The sequence below is a fragment of the Neomonachus schauinslandi genome, chromosome 9 (assembly GCF_002201575.2).
Source record: "Neomonachus schauinslandi chromosome 9, ASM220157v2, whole genome shotgun sequence".
Taxonomy (NCBI): Eukaryota; Metazoa; Chordata; class Mammalia; order Carnivora; family Phocidae; genus Neomonachus; species Neomonachus schauinslandi.
In genome coordinates this window covers 110,284,070-110,303,552 of record NC_058411.1, presented here as the reverse complement: position 1 = coordinate 110,303,552, position 19,483 = coordinate 110,284,070, and the positions used below count along the sequence as shown (strand labels likewise).

At 47.2% G+C, this 19,483-nt stretch overlaps 1 protein-coding gene across 6 annotated transcripts in view; it reads left to right on the top strand.

Annotated features, from left to right (window-relative positions):
- ADPGK (ADP dependent glucokinase) overlaps positions 1-15,777 on the top strand; it is a 33,372-nt gene extending 17,595 nt beyond the window's left edge. For 2 of the 6 annotated variants that reach the window (XM_021693920.1, XM_044917977.1), the window contains exons 4-7: positions 6,496-6,616; positions 11,013-11,209; positions 11,768-11,866; positions 14,225-15,777. In XM_021693920.1, coding sequence (XP_021549595.1) covers positions 6,496-6,616; positions 11,013-11,209; positions 11,768-11,866; positions 14,225-14,779 — 972 coding nt within the window. In that variant the 3' untranslated portion in view covers positions 14,780-15,777. Of the gene's footprint in view, positions 1-6,495; positions 6,617-9,333; positions 9,362-11,012; positions 11,210-11,767; positions 11,867-14,224 lie in introns of those variants that run through there. The other 4 variants (XM_021693921.2, XM_044917976.1, XM_044917975.1 and 1 more) reach the window with 4 other exon arrangements.
- The last annotated feature ends 3,706 nt before the right edge of the window (positions 15,778-19,483 follow it).

Sequence of the window (19,483 nt, the reverse complement as noted above, 5' to 3'; positions counted from 1 at the left end):
TTTGAATTTATCATAGGACTCCTTTCTGGCCTGCAAAGTTTCTGCTGAAAAATCAGCCAGTAGTCTTATAGGTGTTCCTAGGTGCATAACTAGTTGTTTTTCTCCTCCTGCTTTTAAGCTTGGCTTCATCTTGTTTGGGGCTGTCTGTGCTTCCTGGACCTGGCTGTCTGTTTCCTCCCCCAGGTTGGAGAAGTTTTCAGCTTTTATGTCTTCAGATAAGTTTTCTGTCCCTTTGTTTCTTCTTCTGAGATCCCTATAATGCTAATGTTATTTTGCCTGATATTGTCCCAGAGGTTCCCTTAATCTGTCCTCATTTTTTTTCTTCTTTTTCTTTCTTTTTGCTTTCTTTTGCTGTTCAGCTTGGATGGCCTTCCAGAGCACTGATCCATTCTTCTGCATCCTCCAGTCTGCTGTTGATTCCCTCTCGTGTATTTTTCATTGCAGTTATTGCTCAGCTCTGATTAGTTCTTTTTATATTTTCTCTTTGTTGAAGTTTGCACTGAGTTTATCCACTCCCAAGTTCAGTGAACGTCTCTATGACCATTAATTACATTGAACTCTTTATCAGGTAGACTGCTTTTCTCTGTTTCATTTAGTTCTTTTTTCTGAGGTCTTTCTTGGGAACATATTTCTCTGTCTCATTTTGTCGGTCTCTCTGTTTGTTCCTACGTATTTGGTAGTTCATTCACATCTTCTGGTCTTGAAGGTGCTGGCCTTGTGTAGAAGGTATCCTTTGGGGCCCAGAAGTGCAGTCACCCCTGGTCAAGCAGAGGCACTTCTGGGGTGTCACCTGTGTGGGCCGCATGTACCCATCTGTTGTGTCTGGGCTGCAAGTGCTGTAGGCACGTTGGTGGTTGGGTTTGCCTGGCTAGCTCAGAGGCTGTGGCTGCTGCAGGGGTACTGGTGGTTGGGGCTGGCCTGCCCCTTCCTGGGGCAGGAGTCACCTTGGAGAGGTGCAGATCTCAGGTGCCCACCAGGTGTGGTGGGGTAAGAACCACTTTGGAGGGGGTACCTGCTGGGGTGGGCAGGTCAGGCAGAGCAGGTCTACAGGGAAATGCCGGAGCAGGGTGAGCAGTGGTGGTAAAGTAGATAGAAAGTGCTAGAACTTTTGTTTCCTAGTGTCAGGCCAGCTAGGCTGAAGGAGGGCAAAATATGGTACCTGCTAATGCTTCTATTCACAGAGAAAGTTCCTGCAGATCCCTGTCCCTTCAGCACATATCCTGAAGTTAGTCAAATCTCTTCTATGGCCCAGGTGCTTTTCAAACTGCTGCCTCTGCACTGGGTCTTGGCGTGAGTAAGATTCTGTGTAAGCCCTTTAGTAGTGAAGTGTCAGTCTACTATAACCCTCGTGTTCCTGTAAAGCTAAGCCCCACTAGGGCGCCTGGGTGGCTCAGTTGGTTGGGCGACTGCCTTCGGCTCAGGTCATGATCCTGGAGTCCCGGGATCGAGTCCCGCATCGGGCTCCCTGCTCGGCGAGGAGCCTGCTTCTCCCTCTGACCCTCCCCCCTCTCATGTGCTCTCTCTCATTCTCGCTCTCTCAAATAAATAAATAAAATCTTTAAAAAAAAAAAAAAAAAGCTAAGCCCCACTAATTTTCAAAGCCAGACATTATAAAGGCTCCTCCTTCCAGTGCAGATCCCTAGGGCAGGGGGTGCCCAGTGTATGGTTTGAACCCCTCACTCCTTAGGGAGGACCTCCACACCTGTGATATCCCTCCTACCTGTGGGTCAGGATGCCGGGGGTTTGGATCCCGACCAGACTGTGTCTCTGTCACTTCTGCCCTTCTCAGTATGTCTTTTTCTTTATGTCTTTAATGTGGAAGAGTTGTTCTGCTAATCTTCAGGTTGTTCTCAGAGAGAGTTGCTCTATATGTTGTTGCAGCCTCAGTGTGTCTCTGGGAGGAGATGAGCTCAGGATCTTTCCTCTCTGCAACTTCCCCTTGTGATCTTTTTTTTTTTTTCCTCTTTGCTTAGAGTTTAATCAGTTTTACTGATCTTTTCAATAAATAATGAACTTTAGGTTTCATTGATTTTTCTCTTTTGTATTTCATTAGTTTTGTTCATGTTGTTTAACTTGCTCTTTTTTTCCTAGTTTAAGGTAGAAGCTGACGTCATTGATTTGAGACCTTATATTCTGATTTAGGTGTTTAGTGCTATAAATTTCCCCTTAAGTACTTCTTTAGCTGCATCCCACAGATTTTGATACATTATAGTTTTTTTTCATTCCATTCAAAGTGCTTTCTAATAACCCTGTGATTTCTTGAGATGGGCTATTTGATAGCCCATCCATGAACTATTTATAAGTGTTTGAGCTCCTTTCTAAATACTTGGGGGTGTTTCCAGATATCTTTCTGCTAATGATTTTTTTTTTTTTTTTTTTAAGATTTTTATTTATTGATTTGAGAGAGAGAGAGATTGAGAGAATGAGTGGGAGGAGGGGCAGAGGGAGAAGCAGACTCCCTGCAGAGCAGGGAGCCCGATGAGGGACTCTATCCCAGGACCCCAGGATCATGACCTGAGCAGATGGTTAATCGACTGAGTCACCCAGGCGCCCTCTGCTAATGATTTCTATTTTAATTACATTGTGGTCAGAGAATATGCTTCTCTTGATCCTGTTAAATTTATTGAGACTTTTTTTATGACCTAGAATATGGCCTATCTTAGTAAAGTTTTTTTTTGTTTTTTTGTTTGTTTTTTTAAGATTTTACTTATCTGAGGGCGCCTGGGTGGCTCAGATGGTTGAGCGTCTGCCTTCGGCTCAGGTCATGATCTCAGGGTCCTGGGATCGAGTCCCGCATTGGGCTCCCTGCTCCTTGGGAGCCTGCTTCTCCGTCTGCCTCTCTCTCTCTCTGTCTCTAATGAATAAATAAATAAAATCTTAAAAAAAAAAAATTAAGATTTTATTTATCTGAGAGAGAGAGCATGGATGCCAGGGAGAATGGGGGGAGGGGGAGGGCAGAGGAAGAGGGAACATTATATTCTGCTGTTGTTGGATGGAATATTTTATAAATGTCAGGCCAAGTTGGTGGTAGTGTTGTTTAGGTCTTCTATATTCTTACTGATTTTGTGTTTATTTGATTTATCAGTTATTGAGAGGCAAGTATTAACATCCTCATCTATAGTTATAGATTTATCTATTCCTTACAGTTCTATAACTTTGTGCTTCATATATTTTTAAGCCCTGTCATTAAGTGTATACCTAACTATTTATGATTGCTGTATCCTCTTCATGAATTGACCTCTTTATCATTGCCAGGGATAAAGAAAATCATTTCATAATATTTGCTCTGAAATCTGTTTTGGTTACAATTGCCATTGTAGCTTTCTTTTGATTAGTGTTAGTGTGACATATCTTTTTCCATTTTTCTGTTTTAACCTATTGGTGTCTTTATATTTAAAATGTATTCCTTGGGCAGTGGGAGGATGGGCAAAATGGGTGAAGGGGAGTGGGAAGTACAGGCCTCCAGTTGTGGAATGAAAAAGTCATGGGGATGAAAGGTACAGCAGAGGGAATTGTAGTCAATGGTATTGTAATAGTGTTGGTAGCTACACCTGTGGTGAGCATAGCATAACATATAGACTTGTTGTATCACTATATTGTACACTTGAAACTAATGTAACATTGTGTGTCAACTATACTTCAATAAAAAATAAATAAAAATAATAATAATGTGTCCAGATAAAAACAACATACAAGTCTGTTGCAAAGTAAATAAAATGGTGACTTAGATTTCATAATTAATAAATAATATATATATATATTTTTTTTTTAAAGATTTTATTTATTTGAGAGAGAGAGAATGAGAGAGAGAGAACACCTGAGAGGGAGGGGATAGGGTCAGAGGACGAAGCAGACCCCCTGCCGAGCAGGGAGCCCGATGTGGGACTCGATCCAGGGACTCCAGGATCATGACCTGAGCCGAAGGCAGTTGCTTAACCAACTGAGCCACCCAGGCGCCCAATAATATATTTTTTGTAGGCAGCATATATTTGGGGCTTACTTTTTAATTCACTTTGACAGTCTCCTTTACTTGGGCTATTTAGGCCATTTGCACTTAATGTATTTGTTAATAGATTAGGTTTAAGTCTGACATCTTGCTCTTTGTTTTCTGTTTGTCCCACCTCTTTATCTTCCCTTTTTCCTCTTTTTCTGCACTCTTTTGAATTATTTTCTGTGCTTTCAGATTATCTTCTGGCTTATTTGCTGTAATTCCTTGTTATTTTAGTGGTTGCTGTAAGATTCATAGTGTACATTTTTAGCCATCACGATCTACTGTCAGTGATACCATACCTAATGTATAATCTAAGGACTTCATAATAAATAGGTGCTTCCATTTCTTTTCTCTGGTCTTTAGTGTTGTTGTCATATGGTTTACTTCCGTGTATATTATAAACCTCATCCTGTGTTGTTAATATTGCTCTTTAAACAGTTGATTATCTTTTAAAAAGATTTAAATAATAAGAAAAAGATCTTATATACTTATCCAGAGTTACCATTTTTGGTGCTCCTCATTCCTTTGTTTAGATCCTTACTTCCATCTGGTATCATTTAACTTGTGCCTGAAGGATTTCCTTTAACCTTTCTTATAGTGCAAGTCTACTGATGATGAACTCTTTCAGATTTTGTATATCTGGAAACAATCCTTTAAGGTAATTTGATGTGGCATTTGTAGGTGTTACTCAGTTCGGTTTTTTTCCTGTTAGGGATCACTGTCCTTTGTTGTTGTGTCCAAATGTTGTAAAAACCATTGTTTCATGTATTTTGTCTGTTGTTGTTGTTTTGGGCAGGAGGGTAAATTTGGCCTGTGATCTCTCATCTTGGAGGCTGAAGTTCTGCCCAGGAATTAGAGAAAATAAGTAAAGTTGTAGCTGTACAAGCAAGCAGTTAATTAGCAAGTAAAATGCCTTTTGAAGTTTCTGGGTGGGGCATATTAAATCTGACGTGTTGCTCATCTCTGGGGACTTTCCTTTATGTCGTTGTCCAAGCCCTCATTGTTTGGTGGTTTTGAGCCCGTTGGCCTGGCAGTGAGAGGGGTCCAGAGCCTGCCTGGCAGAGCAGCAGTAGATGTGAAATGACTTCTAGAAGGAATAGCCAGGTAGAGTCCCAGGTTGGAGTTGAAGAAAAGGTTTAGGGAAAGTTTCAGAGCACCTGCCTCCCAACTTGCTGAATTGAGGTGCTCTTTAATTCCCATCTCTGGAAGGCTATCCTGCTTACATAACAGCCAAGTATAATAGGGAGCCCGATCCCACAAATTAGGTCCTCTGATTGGAGGGCCATATTGTGATTCTGAGGCTCTTTTCTTTTTTTTTTTTTTTTTAAGATTTTTTTATTTATTTATTTGAGAGAGAGAGAATGAGAGACAGAGAGCATGAGAGGGAGGAGGGTCAGAGGGAGAAGCAGACTCCCTGCTGAGCAGGGAGCCCGATGCGGGACTCAATCCCGGGACTCCAGGACTATGACCTGAGCGGAAGGCAGTCCCTTAACCAACAGAGCCACCCAGGCGCCCTGAGGCTCTTTTCTATACTGTATAAAATTCAAACGGAATTGTTTTCATCAGGCAACTCTGAGTAGACAACATGCCATTATCTGTTTGCCTACATAGGCTGAGAGAGTAAAGAAAAGAAAGTGGGGGTGGGGTGTGTCTTAGTTTGCTTCGACAGCCATAATAACAAAATGCCATAGGCTGGGCGGCTTCAACAATGGAAAATTTTTTTTTTTTTTTAAAGATTTTATTTATTTATTCATGAGAGACAGAGAGGCAGAGGGAGAAGCAGGCTCCCAAGGAGCAGAGAACCCGATGCGGGACTCGATCCCAGGACCCCGGGATCATGACCTGAGCCGAAGGCAGACGCTTAACCATCTGAGCCACCCAGGCGCCCTATTTTGTCACAATTTTGAGGCTGGCAAGTCCAAGATCAAGGTTCCAACAGGGTCCAGTTTCTGGTGAGGGCTTCTTTCCTGGCTTGCAGCCACCTTCTGGTGTGTCCTCACATGGCCTTTCTTCAGTGGGCATGTTGGAAAGAGAGAGATCTAGCTCTACCTTTTTCTTTTCTTATGAGGCCACCAGTCCTCCTGGATTAGGACTGCACCCATATGACCTCATTTGACCTTAATTACCTCCTGAAAGCCCTATCTCCAAATACTGTCACATCGGCAGTTAGGCTTCAACATAGGAATTTGGAGGAGGACACAAACATTCAGTCACTTACAGAGTGTATGAGATTCCACAGCTACGTAGGTATCTGTGTAACAGGTGTGACTCGGGTCTTTTGTCAGCCCCTCATTTCCGGTGGCCATTTCCTCCAGAGGCCCAAGCCCTGGTTAATAGCCCCCTCTACTACATACCTCCAAACCAAAAGCTTTTAAAATTAGATTTGGATTCCAGTTTTTTGTTGAAATGAATAGAAGTGGCCTGGATGTCCCTGTTGGTTACTGTATAGATTCTATGGGAAAAGGGACAGATCTCCTAATAGATTTCCTCTATCTTATCTCCAGATTCTTCTTTGCGGTCCAGTTGGTCCAAAGCTGCATGAACTTCTTGATGATAATGTCTTTGTTCCACCAGAGTCGTTGCAGGAAGCGGATGAATTCCACCTTATTTTAGAATATCAGGCAGGTAAGAGAAATGAGTAAGTAATGGTGTGAGACTGTACAAGGGACTGTGTGTTGTCAGACTGGGGTGCGACTATGCTAGAAATTGATCTTTGTAAGTTGGCGGGACCCTTTCTTGCCTTACGAAGATTGCCTGACCTCTTGGTTCTGCTGAGCTGATGCTGGCCATTATCTCAAGAACAGAGAGTATTATAACACTGAAGAAAATTCCCAGATCTACAAACAGAACTGACCTGACCCCAAGAGAAATTAGGCTCTAGGAAAACCGGCATCTTGAATAAAAATGAAAATGTATTAAACACATATTCCAAGTTTTATTACTAAAGAGAAGGGTAGGTAACATCTCTACAACACTGTGCTGGATTCTGCCCTAGGCTTTTCTGGCCAACTGTTCCAAGCTGTTAGGATTGATTCCAGGCTTCTGGCAAACTTCCTTTGAAGCCTTTTATTTTCCCTTGGGTGTGGAAGTGTTTGTATTTAGCAACACTTAATTATTTCCCATTATATAACATTCCAGTGTTCATCAGTCCAAATCCAGCCCATCCGGCGTCACTCCCAGTAGACTTTGTGTGTCACAGAGACTACAGTCTGATTCTTAGAGAATCCTCAATACCTAAACATATTTTAACTCTTGTTTATTTAATCTGCATATTTGCTGTTGTCGCTTTCCTCTGCTCAGAACTCAGACTCTTGAATTTCTGACTCAACACATCATTAACTCAAGTTAAAGACTCAAGCATCTAAACGGACTAATTAGTCCCTTAAAGCACTACTTTAATAGGCTTCAGTAAACTGCTTCCAAGTTGATTAAGAGAACCTCACGTACTAGAGTAATTAATGTGAGATAGGAATTAGAGTGCTTCTTGAAAATTATGTTTTTCTCCATGTGCAAAAAAGGAATTGTTTGTCTCTGGTTCTCTTTTGGGTGCTTCTTGTAATCAGGAGGTTAGGAAGGGCTAGGTCTGGAACTTATGGACAGAATGTTGCAGTAAGTGGTTCACATTTAATTATATGCAAGTTTTGAGTTTCTCAGAAACTCAGACTGATAGTTCTTACTGCCTGAAGGTTGTGGCAAGGGTTCAGAGGTACCGGGAGCTCCTTCAGTGAAAGGCATGAAGCAGACTGTTGACAGGAAGGGTCTAGAGGAGCTAACGATGAGCCTTGGAGGTGCTGCTGCTGCCAGTTCCAGATTCCTCTCCCTTGCACCCTGCTGGTGCTCACCTCATGACCTGGGGACCTTCCTGGTTCCTGGTTCCTGGTTCCTGTCAGCTTCCCTGGTGACTGCAGGGTGGAGAGACTGCTCTCCTCAACCGGATTGTGCTGTTGGATTTGACCGCTGTGCCTCGTGTGGACGTAAGCAGACGGCACAGCCTGTCTTCAAAGGAGACTGTCTCCATCCTGGGGTTTCTAAACCCCACACTTTAGTTTTTCTTTTCTATGCCTTATTTTGTTAGTACAAAGCAGGGCCTCCCATGAAACTTTATGGGAAGTTACATTTTCACTGACCCTTGGAGGGAAGCTAGTCTGGTGGCAGAAGCCCTTGGATCACTTGTCTTCACAGAAATCCATCCCCAGCTTCTCTCATATTTAGATGAATAAATTCCCAAAGAGGATTTGTCACCGATGGTTTCCTCCTTTTCCCCTGCCGGACTTGCCCAGAGAAGCTTGTTTTCAGGCTTTGGGCCGGGGACCCACTGAGTCATACATAGGTGTTGCTGACCTAGTGGCCGAAGGGCAGGACGGTAAATTGAGAGAAGGGATCGCTCAGAGAAACGCATTCCAAGTTCTGTGAGAACAGGGGCGTTGAGGTTCCAGGCTTGCCCTGTCTGCGTTCCAGTCGGTTTGCTTCTCAGGCCGTTCCGTCAGTCCTGTGTCCTCTGGGAACAGCCAGGGAGCAGCTCTTCACTTCCCCCCTCGTCTTTGCCTCGCAGAGGCCTATTTATTTTGCCTCTCCTCTCTTTCCCTGAGGAAATTCATTTACTTTGAATGCCATGTGGCTCTCCTGGGTAAGTTAGGCGTTGCTTCTCAGCAGCTTCACTCTGGAAGGGGCAGCCCCAGGTCTTGCCCTTGGGAGGATTCTGATGTGGATTCCTCCCCTTGTGCGGAGTCTTGTCAGTGGGGAAGATGTTGGATTTGGAGTCATACCCATATTCTTTGTTGTCACAGGCCATCGAAGTCCTCAGTCTTTCCTCTCCTTCGCTTGTTCTTCGCTCATTCATTTGTTCACACGCTACATGCAGGGGCAGTGTGAGGCAGGACGAGCTGGTGACAGAAGGCGCGGGCCCTGCGCTCAGCTCGCAGCTCACTGCAGGGCATGGGCTCTTGAGCAGATGATTACAAAATCATGTGCCCCATCCTTAAGAGGTACCAATAGTGGCCCAGGGGAGGAAGCAGCTGAATCTACTGGGGTTGGCAGAGTTAGGGAAGGTTTCGCAGGGGAGGCCGCCCTTGCTTTGGGTCTTTGGAGATAAAACAGGGTCGGAGTGTTGCACTCAGCTGTGTGGGCCATTATTGGGTGTTTTCTTTGGACAAATGGTAAGATGTGGACCAGGAATTAAAGGAATGTGTTGGTGTAACCGACATAACCATTGTGTTGGGGTTTAGTAAATAGGAAATGTCTGTTTCTGCTTTCATAGATTTTTATATAAATGACCCACATATAAAATGTTTTTCAGAGTAATGGATTCAATAAAGCTGAACTCACAGTAAAGGAAAGATGGGCTCTGCCAACCTTGACACTCACTCCAGAGTAAGCCCTGTATGCACACGCGCACTCCCCGTGGAGAGGCAAGGCTTCTGTTTGGAGAGGCCTGTTGTAGGAAGGAGGAAGAGGTTTGCTGACAACAGTTAGCACATCAGCCTGCAGTATGAGGAAACCCTCTGCTGTGGTTTGTCTGCCTTCGGGAAAAGCTTTCTGAAGGATTCTCCAGTAACTGATAGAAACCAGTGAAAAACGAGCTTTCAGTGTATGAATTCTAATTTTGTAAATAAGATGAATACTTGGAGGGAAAGCTATAGAAACCCAGCTCCTAAATCCTTGCCCCTGAGTCTCCGGAAGTGCCTCCATGCTGGTTTGCGGGGGGAGGAGGGATCATTTAGGAATTGCCTGAAGCAGTTACAGAGCCCAGGTGGCCCTTGCGCTGACTGAGTTTCAAGATTTGCTGCCAAGCCTTGGGAGAAGAAAGAGTGGTGAGGCTTCACCAGGGGAACCCGGGGAAGGCCTCTGTCTCTTGCCCTGCTTTAGGACTCCCAGCCATAGCACACGCCTCTCAGATGCTTGGCCGCTGTGGGGTCTGCGTGGGTAGTTCTGCACCCACGTGCACAGCGGTGGGCCCCAGCACCTGCACATCTAAAACTCAGCTCCCCAGGAGATTCTGACGCAGGGCCTGTGGGGAGAGCCACTCCTGTGGTGGGCACAGATCCCAAACTGCTCCCCCCACCAGAAGACCCAGCCAGGGGTGCATCTCGCCTCCCTCGGCTTGAGTGGGCCCTCTCTGCAGGGCCTGTGACAGGTACTTTGAGAATCAAGAGACGTGCAATGTTCCCTTCAAAGAGCTGCCATGCTGTTTGGGGAGATGGGGCACAGATGTGTGACAAGTTAAGTAATGGTGTAAGTTTGAATACTCGTTCAGAACCGTAGAAGACATAGCTCAAAGCAAAATGATACTCCCCAAACCGTGGGCAGGGAAACCTCTGGGGATGCTCAAAGCAGTGAAAGTGCACCTCAGGCTGGAGCAGTCAGCAGCCACTTAGGGAGGAAGTAACGCTTGAACTTGGTCTTGAGCAGTCATTATTCCAAAGCAGCTCGCTCAGAGGAGGCTAGAGCAGCCAGACGTTGTTACCTTCTGGATCAAGTGCCAGGAAACCACCAGCGGGCAGCAGGGAGGAGGGGCTGCAGTCAGCTTGCCTCCATGGGGCCCGGCTGCATGAGAGATGCTCGAGGCCCGGCTGTGAGGTGGGAAGTGCATCGAGAAAGATCGCGTGTTCCATGTGCAGGGACGTGCACGCTGTGTGCCGGATGCTGGTGTTTGGAAGCCGTGCTACTGCTCTGTAACAGGGAAGGGGCACAGGCGTCCTGTGTGTGAGAGCTCAGTGGGCAGGAAGCGCTCCTGGGACTAACTGGCAGCCCCTTGACAGAGGCATAGGGCGCCCATGCTGTGTTTGTTGTGTTGTTGGGTTGGGGTCGGGGTCGGGGTTGGGGTCCGGTGGATTGGTTTCTTTACTGACCACCGTCCTGGATGCAGCGCCATGCTGGCCTAGGCCATTGTCGTCGGGCTGCACTCGGCCGCAAGCCCGCGTGCCCGGAGCCGGGGCTCCAGTGAGGCCCCCTCCCGCCCCCACAGCCAGGAGACCTAAAGCCTCTTCCTTTTCTTCCCACTGTGTTGACTGGGCTTTTCTAGGGGAGGAGTGGGGCCGGTTAAAAGCTCCCCATGCCAACCGATTCATCTTCTCCCACGACCTCTCCAACGGGGCCATGAATATGCTGGAGGTGTTCGTGTCCAGCCTGGAGGAGTTTCAGCCAGACCTGGTGGTCCTCTCTGGATTGCACATGATGGAGGGACAGAGCAAGGAGCTGCAGAGGAAGAGGCTCTTGGAGGTAATAGCACTGTCACAGAATTTCACAGATCTCGGCTGGCGTTGTTCCTCAGGTTCCCGCCGCTCTCGGCCTCTGCAGCTCGTGCTGCCTGGTCCTCGGTCCCGGCCTCCCTGGGACGACGGACGGCAGCTGCCGCGGGGACGCGCCTCCCGGTGCTCCTTCGGCCGCGGGCGGCAGCTCCAGCAGGACAGGGCAGAACGTCTCTCGCCCGAGCCTCTGCGCCCTGCGCTTCGCCGCGGTGTGTGGTCTGCGGCCTCTGTGTCGTGTGTGTCGTCTCTTCACATCAGCTGTGCGGCGGTTCCCCGGGGTAGGCACCCAGGAAGAGGCTGCTCCCTGAGCGCACGGGCGGTTCTTGGTGCCCGGAGTGTAGGACCCCAGCGCCTCCCGGTCGGCAAGAGCGTCCCTCGTCTGGAGGCTGTGGTGACCCCCGGGGCTTAGAGCTTGCATCATGATGCAAAAAAGGCTGTGACCAGAGGCACTGCCTCTCGGCCTTGACCCTTTCTTGCCTCTTGCGTGAGTTCTGTTTCTAATGGCACCACTGCGCTCTTCTCTTGGCAGGTCGTGACCTCCATTTCTGACATCCCCACTGGTATTCCGGTTCACCTGGAGCTGGCCAGTATGACCAACAAGGAGCTCATGAGGAGCATCGTGCATCAGGTAACCACAGGGCAGCACGTGCGGCCTTCTGTGGCCCTCCCCCACCTGCCCGGAGGGGCCGGCTCTTAGGGCTCACGGGCCAGCTCAGTGAGGCATGGATGTTCTATCACTCAGACCTGGGTCCATGAAGATCCAAATAAGGAGCCAGAGCCGTTCTGGAACAGGATCTCCTACTAGGTTAGCAATACGGCAGCACCCCTGATGGATTTGTGGGTCCTATTTCTCCTGGAATGGAGAAGTTGGACGTGAATGGGTTTTGTGGTAGAACCCAAAGGAGAAAACAGCCCAGCTCAGCTGCTTTCAGTTGAACTTCCAGAAGCTCAGAGGAGAGGAACTTTGGGGGAGCTTCATTCCCTCACCACCAGGCACCAAGGTGTTCGACTCGTACCTCCGGTCGGCAGCAGGAATTAGACCCGGGAGTACGGTGCTTCAGAGCACAGACTTCGGAAGCCGGGGTTGGCATGGCCGCTTTGCCGTTCTCTAGCTTTGTGAACTTAGGCAAGTTACGGAACCTTTTAATTTATTATTATTTAACCTTTTTAATGGGTGATATATTCATATGGTTCGAACCCCAATGATACCAAGACACACAGTGACGTCTCCCTCCCACCACCCGTACCCACTGTTAGGAATCTTCTTGGTTTCATCCTTATTTCTCCAGTCACATACAAATAGAAGCAAACATGGGGATATATCCTTCATGTTTGGTCCCTTTTTACCCCAAAAGATAGCACTGTGTACGGAATGTGGACTGTTCTGCACTTTGCTTCTTCTCACTGACTGGATTTTGGAGGCCTTTTCTCTGTCATCACTGGGGAGCATGCTGTCTTTTCACAGCCAGGCGATGAAAGGGAGCATGTGGGGTCCCCAGGTTGGTTATTCACCCTGCACCGTGTCGGTGGGCATCTTGGTTTCTGTCCTTTGCTATCCCAGACGGTGGTGCAGCAGAGAACCTGGTGTAGGACTTCCATCTCCCCGTGAGCAGGTACATATGTCTGATGAATTCACAGAAGCACAGTGCTCAGTGAGGCAGAAAAGGCCCTTGTGGGTGTAATGTTGGCCAAGGTGCCCTCCACGGACCCGTCCCCACTCACCCCCGCTAGAACTCTACAGGTGCTCATTTCCTCATGTCCTTGCCACCAGAACGTGATTAGAAACACGCATTCTTTGACCAGTCTGACAGGTGAAGAATATTTGAGAATAATTGTGGGTTGTTTTAATAGACTTTACTTTTTAGGGCAGTTTCAAGTTTGTAGCAAAAGTGAGTAGCATGTCGTGAGCTCCCAAATACCACATGCAGGCGCCGCCCGCACGCCGCGGTTTACGTCAGCGTTCGCACTTGGTGTTTCTCAGTGGAGGTTTCGATTTGCATTTCTCCTTTAAGGTTAGCTTTCCACCTTTTAAAAAGGCCATGTTTATTTCATTTTCTTTGTATCTATTTAACCTTTCTGAGCCTCAGTCCCCTTATCTGGGAAATGGAGGCGATTCCTCCTTCTGAGAGGGTTATGGTAAGAATTGAATGAAATAAAGCCACCCACTCAGGGCCTGGCACAGCACATGCCGTACGTGGAAGTGCAAAGGTTCCAGGCCACCGGTTTTTAAATAATAAATGCATGCACGCGCACACACACGCATGCCCCCACACGTACCCCTTGCACTCTCCCTCCCTCCAGGGGCTCCTCTCCCTCACACATTCCGCGTGTGTGCGGTTCTCTGGCTCCGCCAGGTCAGAGATCGGTCGACACAGTGGCTCCTTTAAGACTAAAACCGGCTCAGCAGCTCCTGTTCAGCGCCCTTTGCACACCATTGCTACTCGGCTCGGCCTTCCCTAACCCACAGCTGCTTAAAAAGCTTAGCTCTGACGGGAGACCTTTCTCCCTGCTTCTTGGGGTTGCGTACACGGAACCACGGGACCCTGTGTGCCGCAGGGCCTTCTCTGTCTCACCGGCACGGCGCCGGCTGGCGTTCGGGAACCAAGAGCCTGGTCCCACCAGTAGGCAGAGGGGCTGCTGTGCGTGCGAAGTCTCAAGCAAGGTGCCATGGACGGAAATAGGAAGTAGGTGCCCCTCTGCCCTTTGTCGGAGTGAATATAGCAGAAGGCCGAGTCTACAGAGTGTCACTGCCACTTTCTGGGTTTATCCCAAGTGGTGATAAAGGTGCGGCTAGAGGTGTCATGGCCAAAGCAGTCATTTGTGACCGTCCCTTCCCCGGCGCGTGCTCCGGGGCGGGGAGTCTCGTGGGAAGGAAGAGAGACGCCGTACTGCCTGCCTTCCCTGGACTGTAGTCACGGGCTGTGTCCTCGGGTCTCTTAGGAGCTGGGTGTCTATCAGAAAGAGACCTTCGTTGTGTTTCTGTTAGCAGGTCTTTCCTGCGGTGACTTCCCTGGGCCTGAACGAACAGGAGCTGCTTTTCCTCAGCCAGGCGGCATCTGGACCCCACTCCTCTCTCTCTTCCTGGAACGGCGTCCCCGACGTGGGTATGGTCAGTGACATCCTCTTTTGGATCTTGAAGGAACATGGGAGGAGTAAAGGCAGAGCCTCAGACCTCACCAGGATCCATTTCCACACGCTGGTCTACCACATCCTGGCCACTGTCGACGGACACTGGGCCAACCAGCTGGCGGCCGTGGCCGCAGGAGCGCGCGTGGCCGGGACGCAGGCCTGCGCCACGGAAGCCATAGACGCCAACCGCGTGTCCCTGCGGGCGCCCCACGAGTTCATGACTTCCCATTCAGAGGTGGGCTCGAGGATCGTAATAAACCCCAATGAGCCAGTGGCAGAGTGGCGCAGGGAGGGAATATCCTTCCACTTCACACCAGTCCTGGTGTGTAAAGATCCCATTCGAACCGTGGGCCTTGGAGATGCCATTTCCGCTGAAGGCCTCTTCTATTCAGAAGTCCGCCCTCACTCCTAGGAAGTAATTTTTCTGAAGGAGAGCTACCCAATTTAAGAATGACAGGAAAAATAGGATGGAGGCGTGTCAAAACAGCTTCTAGATCTAATTGAAAGATAGCCAAAGAAACAACAGATTCAACTGTATCAGATACATTCCAGCCTGTTGACGATTACACAAAAACATTTCAGGTTTTCCTCAGAATTTAGCTATCTACTAACGAGACTGGATTTTTGGTTTTTTTTATGTTGTGTGTTACAGGGGTAAAACTTGATTCCCATGTCCCCATTTTATGCAGCGTTGTCCGGTATCTTAGGCCAGACTGCGCTGTGGAGAGCACGTCGGCTGGAGAAAGCGCTTCCGCCGGCGCCAGGGTCTCATGCTCTCTCTGCTGCGCGCTTGTGGGCAGGATCATGATTTCCATTCATTGTTACAATGAAAATATTTAAGGAGCACCCCTTCTGAGTCTTCTGCTCTCGAACTTAAGACAGAGCCACAAGTCAGGACAAAACAGTCGCCCCTGTGCTTCATAGTCCCCGCCCAGGCCGGGAGCCTCGCGCAGCCTTTGCGGGAGGCCTTCCAGAAGCCTGGCTCGCCTGCCGGGTGGGCTGCGGGGGCTGCTGGGCTCCGCCTTCTGCCCTGGCGCCCGGGGTTGTGGGCTGGCTGGTCAGAGCCCACCGTGCCTGGGCCCAGTCCCAGCCGCCGGCTCTGGGCACGCTTTCCACAGTGGAAGACCGATCGTTGTTCACTCTGATCCTTGAAGGAATTTGCTTTTACAACTGGAATACGCTTCTGCGGGTGTAACAGATCATGTTTGTTTTACATTCACACACCACATCCAGTAAAGAGTTTTACCTCATCAGAGCACCAGAATCATGAATAAATCTGTCCTGTTATGTATTTGTTTTTTTATAAGTCAAGGAGACTTCTGTGTGCTTTTAAATATATTAAAAAAAATTTACATTTCAGGAGTCCTAAGTCTACTTGTGATTGATTTTGTTTCTCCCAGCACCACCCTGGAGCCAGATAAAGTATAAATCATTTCTGATCCTGACTAGGATGTGGGTTGTATGTTACTGTGCTCTTGAGGTGTTTATCTTGTCTTCCCCGCTGCTGGGTTAGGCAGTCCCTCGCGCTGAGCCCAGGCTATAGGTCTTTCGTCTGTTGGGTTAAGGTGACAGAAGACAGTAGTACTAAGTAGCCAAGCCACCACGAAACAGCAGTTTGAGAGAGTGCGGTGAGCCTTCTCCGTTGTTTGAAGAGTGGTGTAAACGTGGCAGCTCCACTCCAAGAGTCAGGGGTCATCAGTTCATACCTGGCTCATAGCAGCTTCTGGAACCTCAAAGCTACCTTGGGTTCTTCACTTATGACCTCCCTGTCCCTGCTATGGGTAAAAAGGAAAGGCTTGATTACTCCTTCAAAGAGAATTTAAGCCTAGAGCTTGAAATTCTAAGCAAGTAGCTTATTAAGGAAATTTCTGGCTGCTACCTCATCAGTCTCTGCCTCCAAGCTCCATTAAAAATAATTAAACACCGGGGCGCCTGGGTGGCTCAGATGTTAAGCGTCTGCCTTCAGCTCAGGTCATGGTCCCAGGGTCCTGGGATCGAGCCCCGCGTCGGGCTCCCTGCTCGGCGGGAAGCCTGCTTCTCCCTCTCCCACTCCCGCTGCTTGTGTTCCCTCTCTCTCAAATAAATAAATAAAATCTTTAAAAATAAATAAAAATAAATAAAAAATTAAATAAAAGGGGCGCCTGGGTGGCTCAGTCGTTAAGCGTCTGCCTTCGGCTCACGTCAGGATCCCAGGGTCCTGGGATCGAGCCCCGCGTCGGGCTCCCTGCTCAGCGGGAAGCCTGCTTCTCCCTCTCCCACTCCCCCTGCTTGTGTTCCTGCTCTTCCTGTCTCTCTCTCTGTCAAATAAATAAAATCTTTAAAAAAAAAAAAAAGCATTCTTTAAAAAAAAAACACTAAGCTTCTAGCCTATTTGTATTAGAAAGGCTTCAGTGAGAAGAGATTTCTGTTTTCCAAAGAAGAATTGGAATGATTCCTCACTTCTGTTGTAAACCCAAAGACGACTTTGAGAGTACTGAGGTGTTTTCCACGGGACTTTTTCTTAGTCTGTCCCTGAGCTGTCTGCTCTGCCCTCCCCTTAGTATATACAAGTTCTCCAGTTTGCATGGATGATGTCAATAATGTGTAATCAGCGCGTACTGTAGAGCAGTGTTTTTCAAAAGATGGGTGTTGAAGTATTTATAGTCACTAAGTCAATTTGGTGGTGAACACAGGAAGTATCAAAATGCATCATGCTCACAGGGCAGGTATTCCTTCCCGTCTTGTGAAGCTGTATGTGTGCCTGAATGAGCTCCACGGAGTTAGGAATGTGCACGGGCCCCTCCAAACATCCCACCCTTTGGAGAAGGCAGCTAACCTTTGGCAGGAAGCTTGGACTCCAGCACCTGGGACAGGCTTTGTGGGGGTGAGCTGCCAGGATGAATGCAGGTGGGGCCCCGGGCCTCTCCACCCTGAGCTCGGAGCTGTATTTTACAAAAGTTTCCACGTGCGACTTGATAAGAAGTTTGAAAATCCGCTGGACTAGAAGAGGGGGCCTGGTGAGAAATGAGCCTCCCTACAAATGTTCTTAACACTCTTACATTTGCTTGAAATGGTTGAACACCCGGGGAGAAGCGCCAGCACACCAAACACTGTTGAGACAACAATTTGGCCCCAAATCAGTCATCATCATGCGGACTGAATTTGCATTTTATTCTGGCTAGCGTGGGGGGGGAGCCCTCATCAGAAGTTCACATTCTATGCAGGGTGTTGAGATGGCAAGTATTGTATGACAGGGACGTACTACCCGTTCTGAGCCTCACTTTGCTCATCCATAAAATGGGGTGCATGATCCCTCCCCTTAGGGTTCTTGATTAAAGGAGAAAGCTGTGCGAAATATTTAGCACAGTACATGGCACGTATTTAAAAGCTTAATAATTGTCAGTTACTATTACCAAACTGACCTGGCAATTTCCTGGGTCTCTAGAACTATTTTAAAACCTTGAAAAGCTACCACAGTGATTTAACATTTCACTCTGGGGTGTTGTAGGTAGACATTTTCATACAGTGGAGCTCCACAGATGTCACGTGTGCCATTTGGTAGTGCCTACCCAGATACAGAACGTTCCCATCACTCCAAAGTGGCTGAACCACTTTACTCCCACCGATGATGTGTGACAGTTCTGGTGGCTTCTCATTGGCGCCAAGATCCGGAGGTGTCCATGTTTAATTGTAGCCATTTCGAAAGGTAAGTAGTGGTATTTCTGGTATTCCAGAAACCAGTAGATATCTGGTCTAATGTTGCATCTCCCTGTTGATGAAGAGTGAGCATTCTTTTTACATGTTTATTGGCCGTTCATGTATCTTTGTGAACTGTCCAAATCTGCCTACTTTTTTTTTCCCCCCCAGCTGGGTTCTTTTGTATATATTGTTATTTGGGTGGTTCGTTTTATTATCGAGTTGTAGGAGTTCTTTATATATTCCCAGTCTGTAGACAGATACTCAGTGTCTTCCTGGCTTACTGGTCTGAAGCATTGAACTGTCCTGCCTGTAGTCTCATTTTCTTCTAGAAACTTTACAGTAATTTTAGGTTTTATACTGAGATCTCGAATCCATTTTGAGTCACTTTTTGTGGATGGTGTTAGGTCTGACTCCTTCTCCCACTGCATTGCTTTCATGCCTGTGTCAAAAATGACTGTGTAAGCGTAGGTCTATTTGTGAACTGTGTTCTGTTTTACTGACCTGTTTGTCCATCCCGATGCCAGTACCACATAATCACTCTTCTGGTCAAGCCTTGAAATGAGGTGGTGAGTGTTAAGTCCTCCAACTTTGTTCAAGATCACCTTGGATGTGCTAAGTCCTTGGTATCTTCCTCACATTTTAGAACTAGCTTGTCCCTTTCTACCCCAAAACTTGTTGGGCTTGTGATAGTAAACTGTAGACCTATTTGGAAAGAATTTCTACCTCAACAAGAGTTAGCTTCCCAGCACGTGATTAAGTGTTTTTCTCACAGCAAAGCTTTGTAGTTTTCAGGGTACAGGTGCTTACATGTGTGAGTTCATTACTAAGTATTTCACGTCGATAGTACTTGACGGTTTTGTAAATGGATTTTTGAATTGCATTTTCAAACTCTTCCTTGGTGGTATGTACCAATATCATTGATTTTTGTACACTGACCTTGCCAGGTCCAGTTATCCCTTGTGGTACCTTTATTTACTTATTTTTAGGATTCCTTGGGTTTTTCTTCATAAGCAACCATATCCTTTGTGACGTTTTCTCTCTGTCTATACCTTTTTATTTCTTGCCTTTGTAGCACTGAGCCTCTAGTATAATGTTGAGCAAAAGTGATAAAAGTGGACATCCTTGCCTTGGTCCTGATCTTAGGGGCAGAGTGTTGAGTGTTTTACTACTAAATGTGATGTTCACTGCACCTTTTTCCATAGATGCCTTTTGTCAAGTTGATGTTACCGTCTGTTCCTGATTTGCCGGGTTTTTATGATGGCTTTTTAAAAATTGCTTTTTCTGCATCCTACTGAAATCATAGGACTTTTCTCATTTATTTTGTTAACACGTGAAAGTACTTTGCTTTTCAAATAGTAAACCAAGAGTTAATTACATTTAAAATTATACTGGGATAACCCCAATTTGGTCATGATATACATAGTAACCCTTTTATATA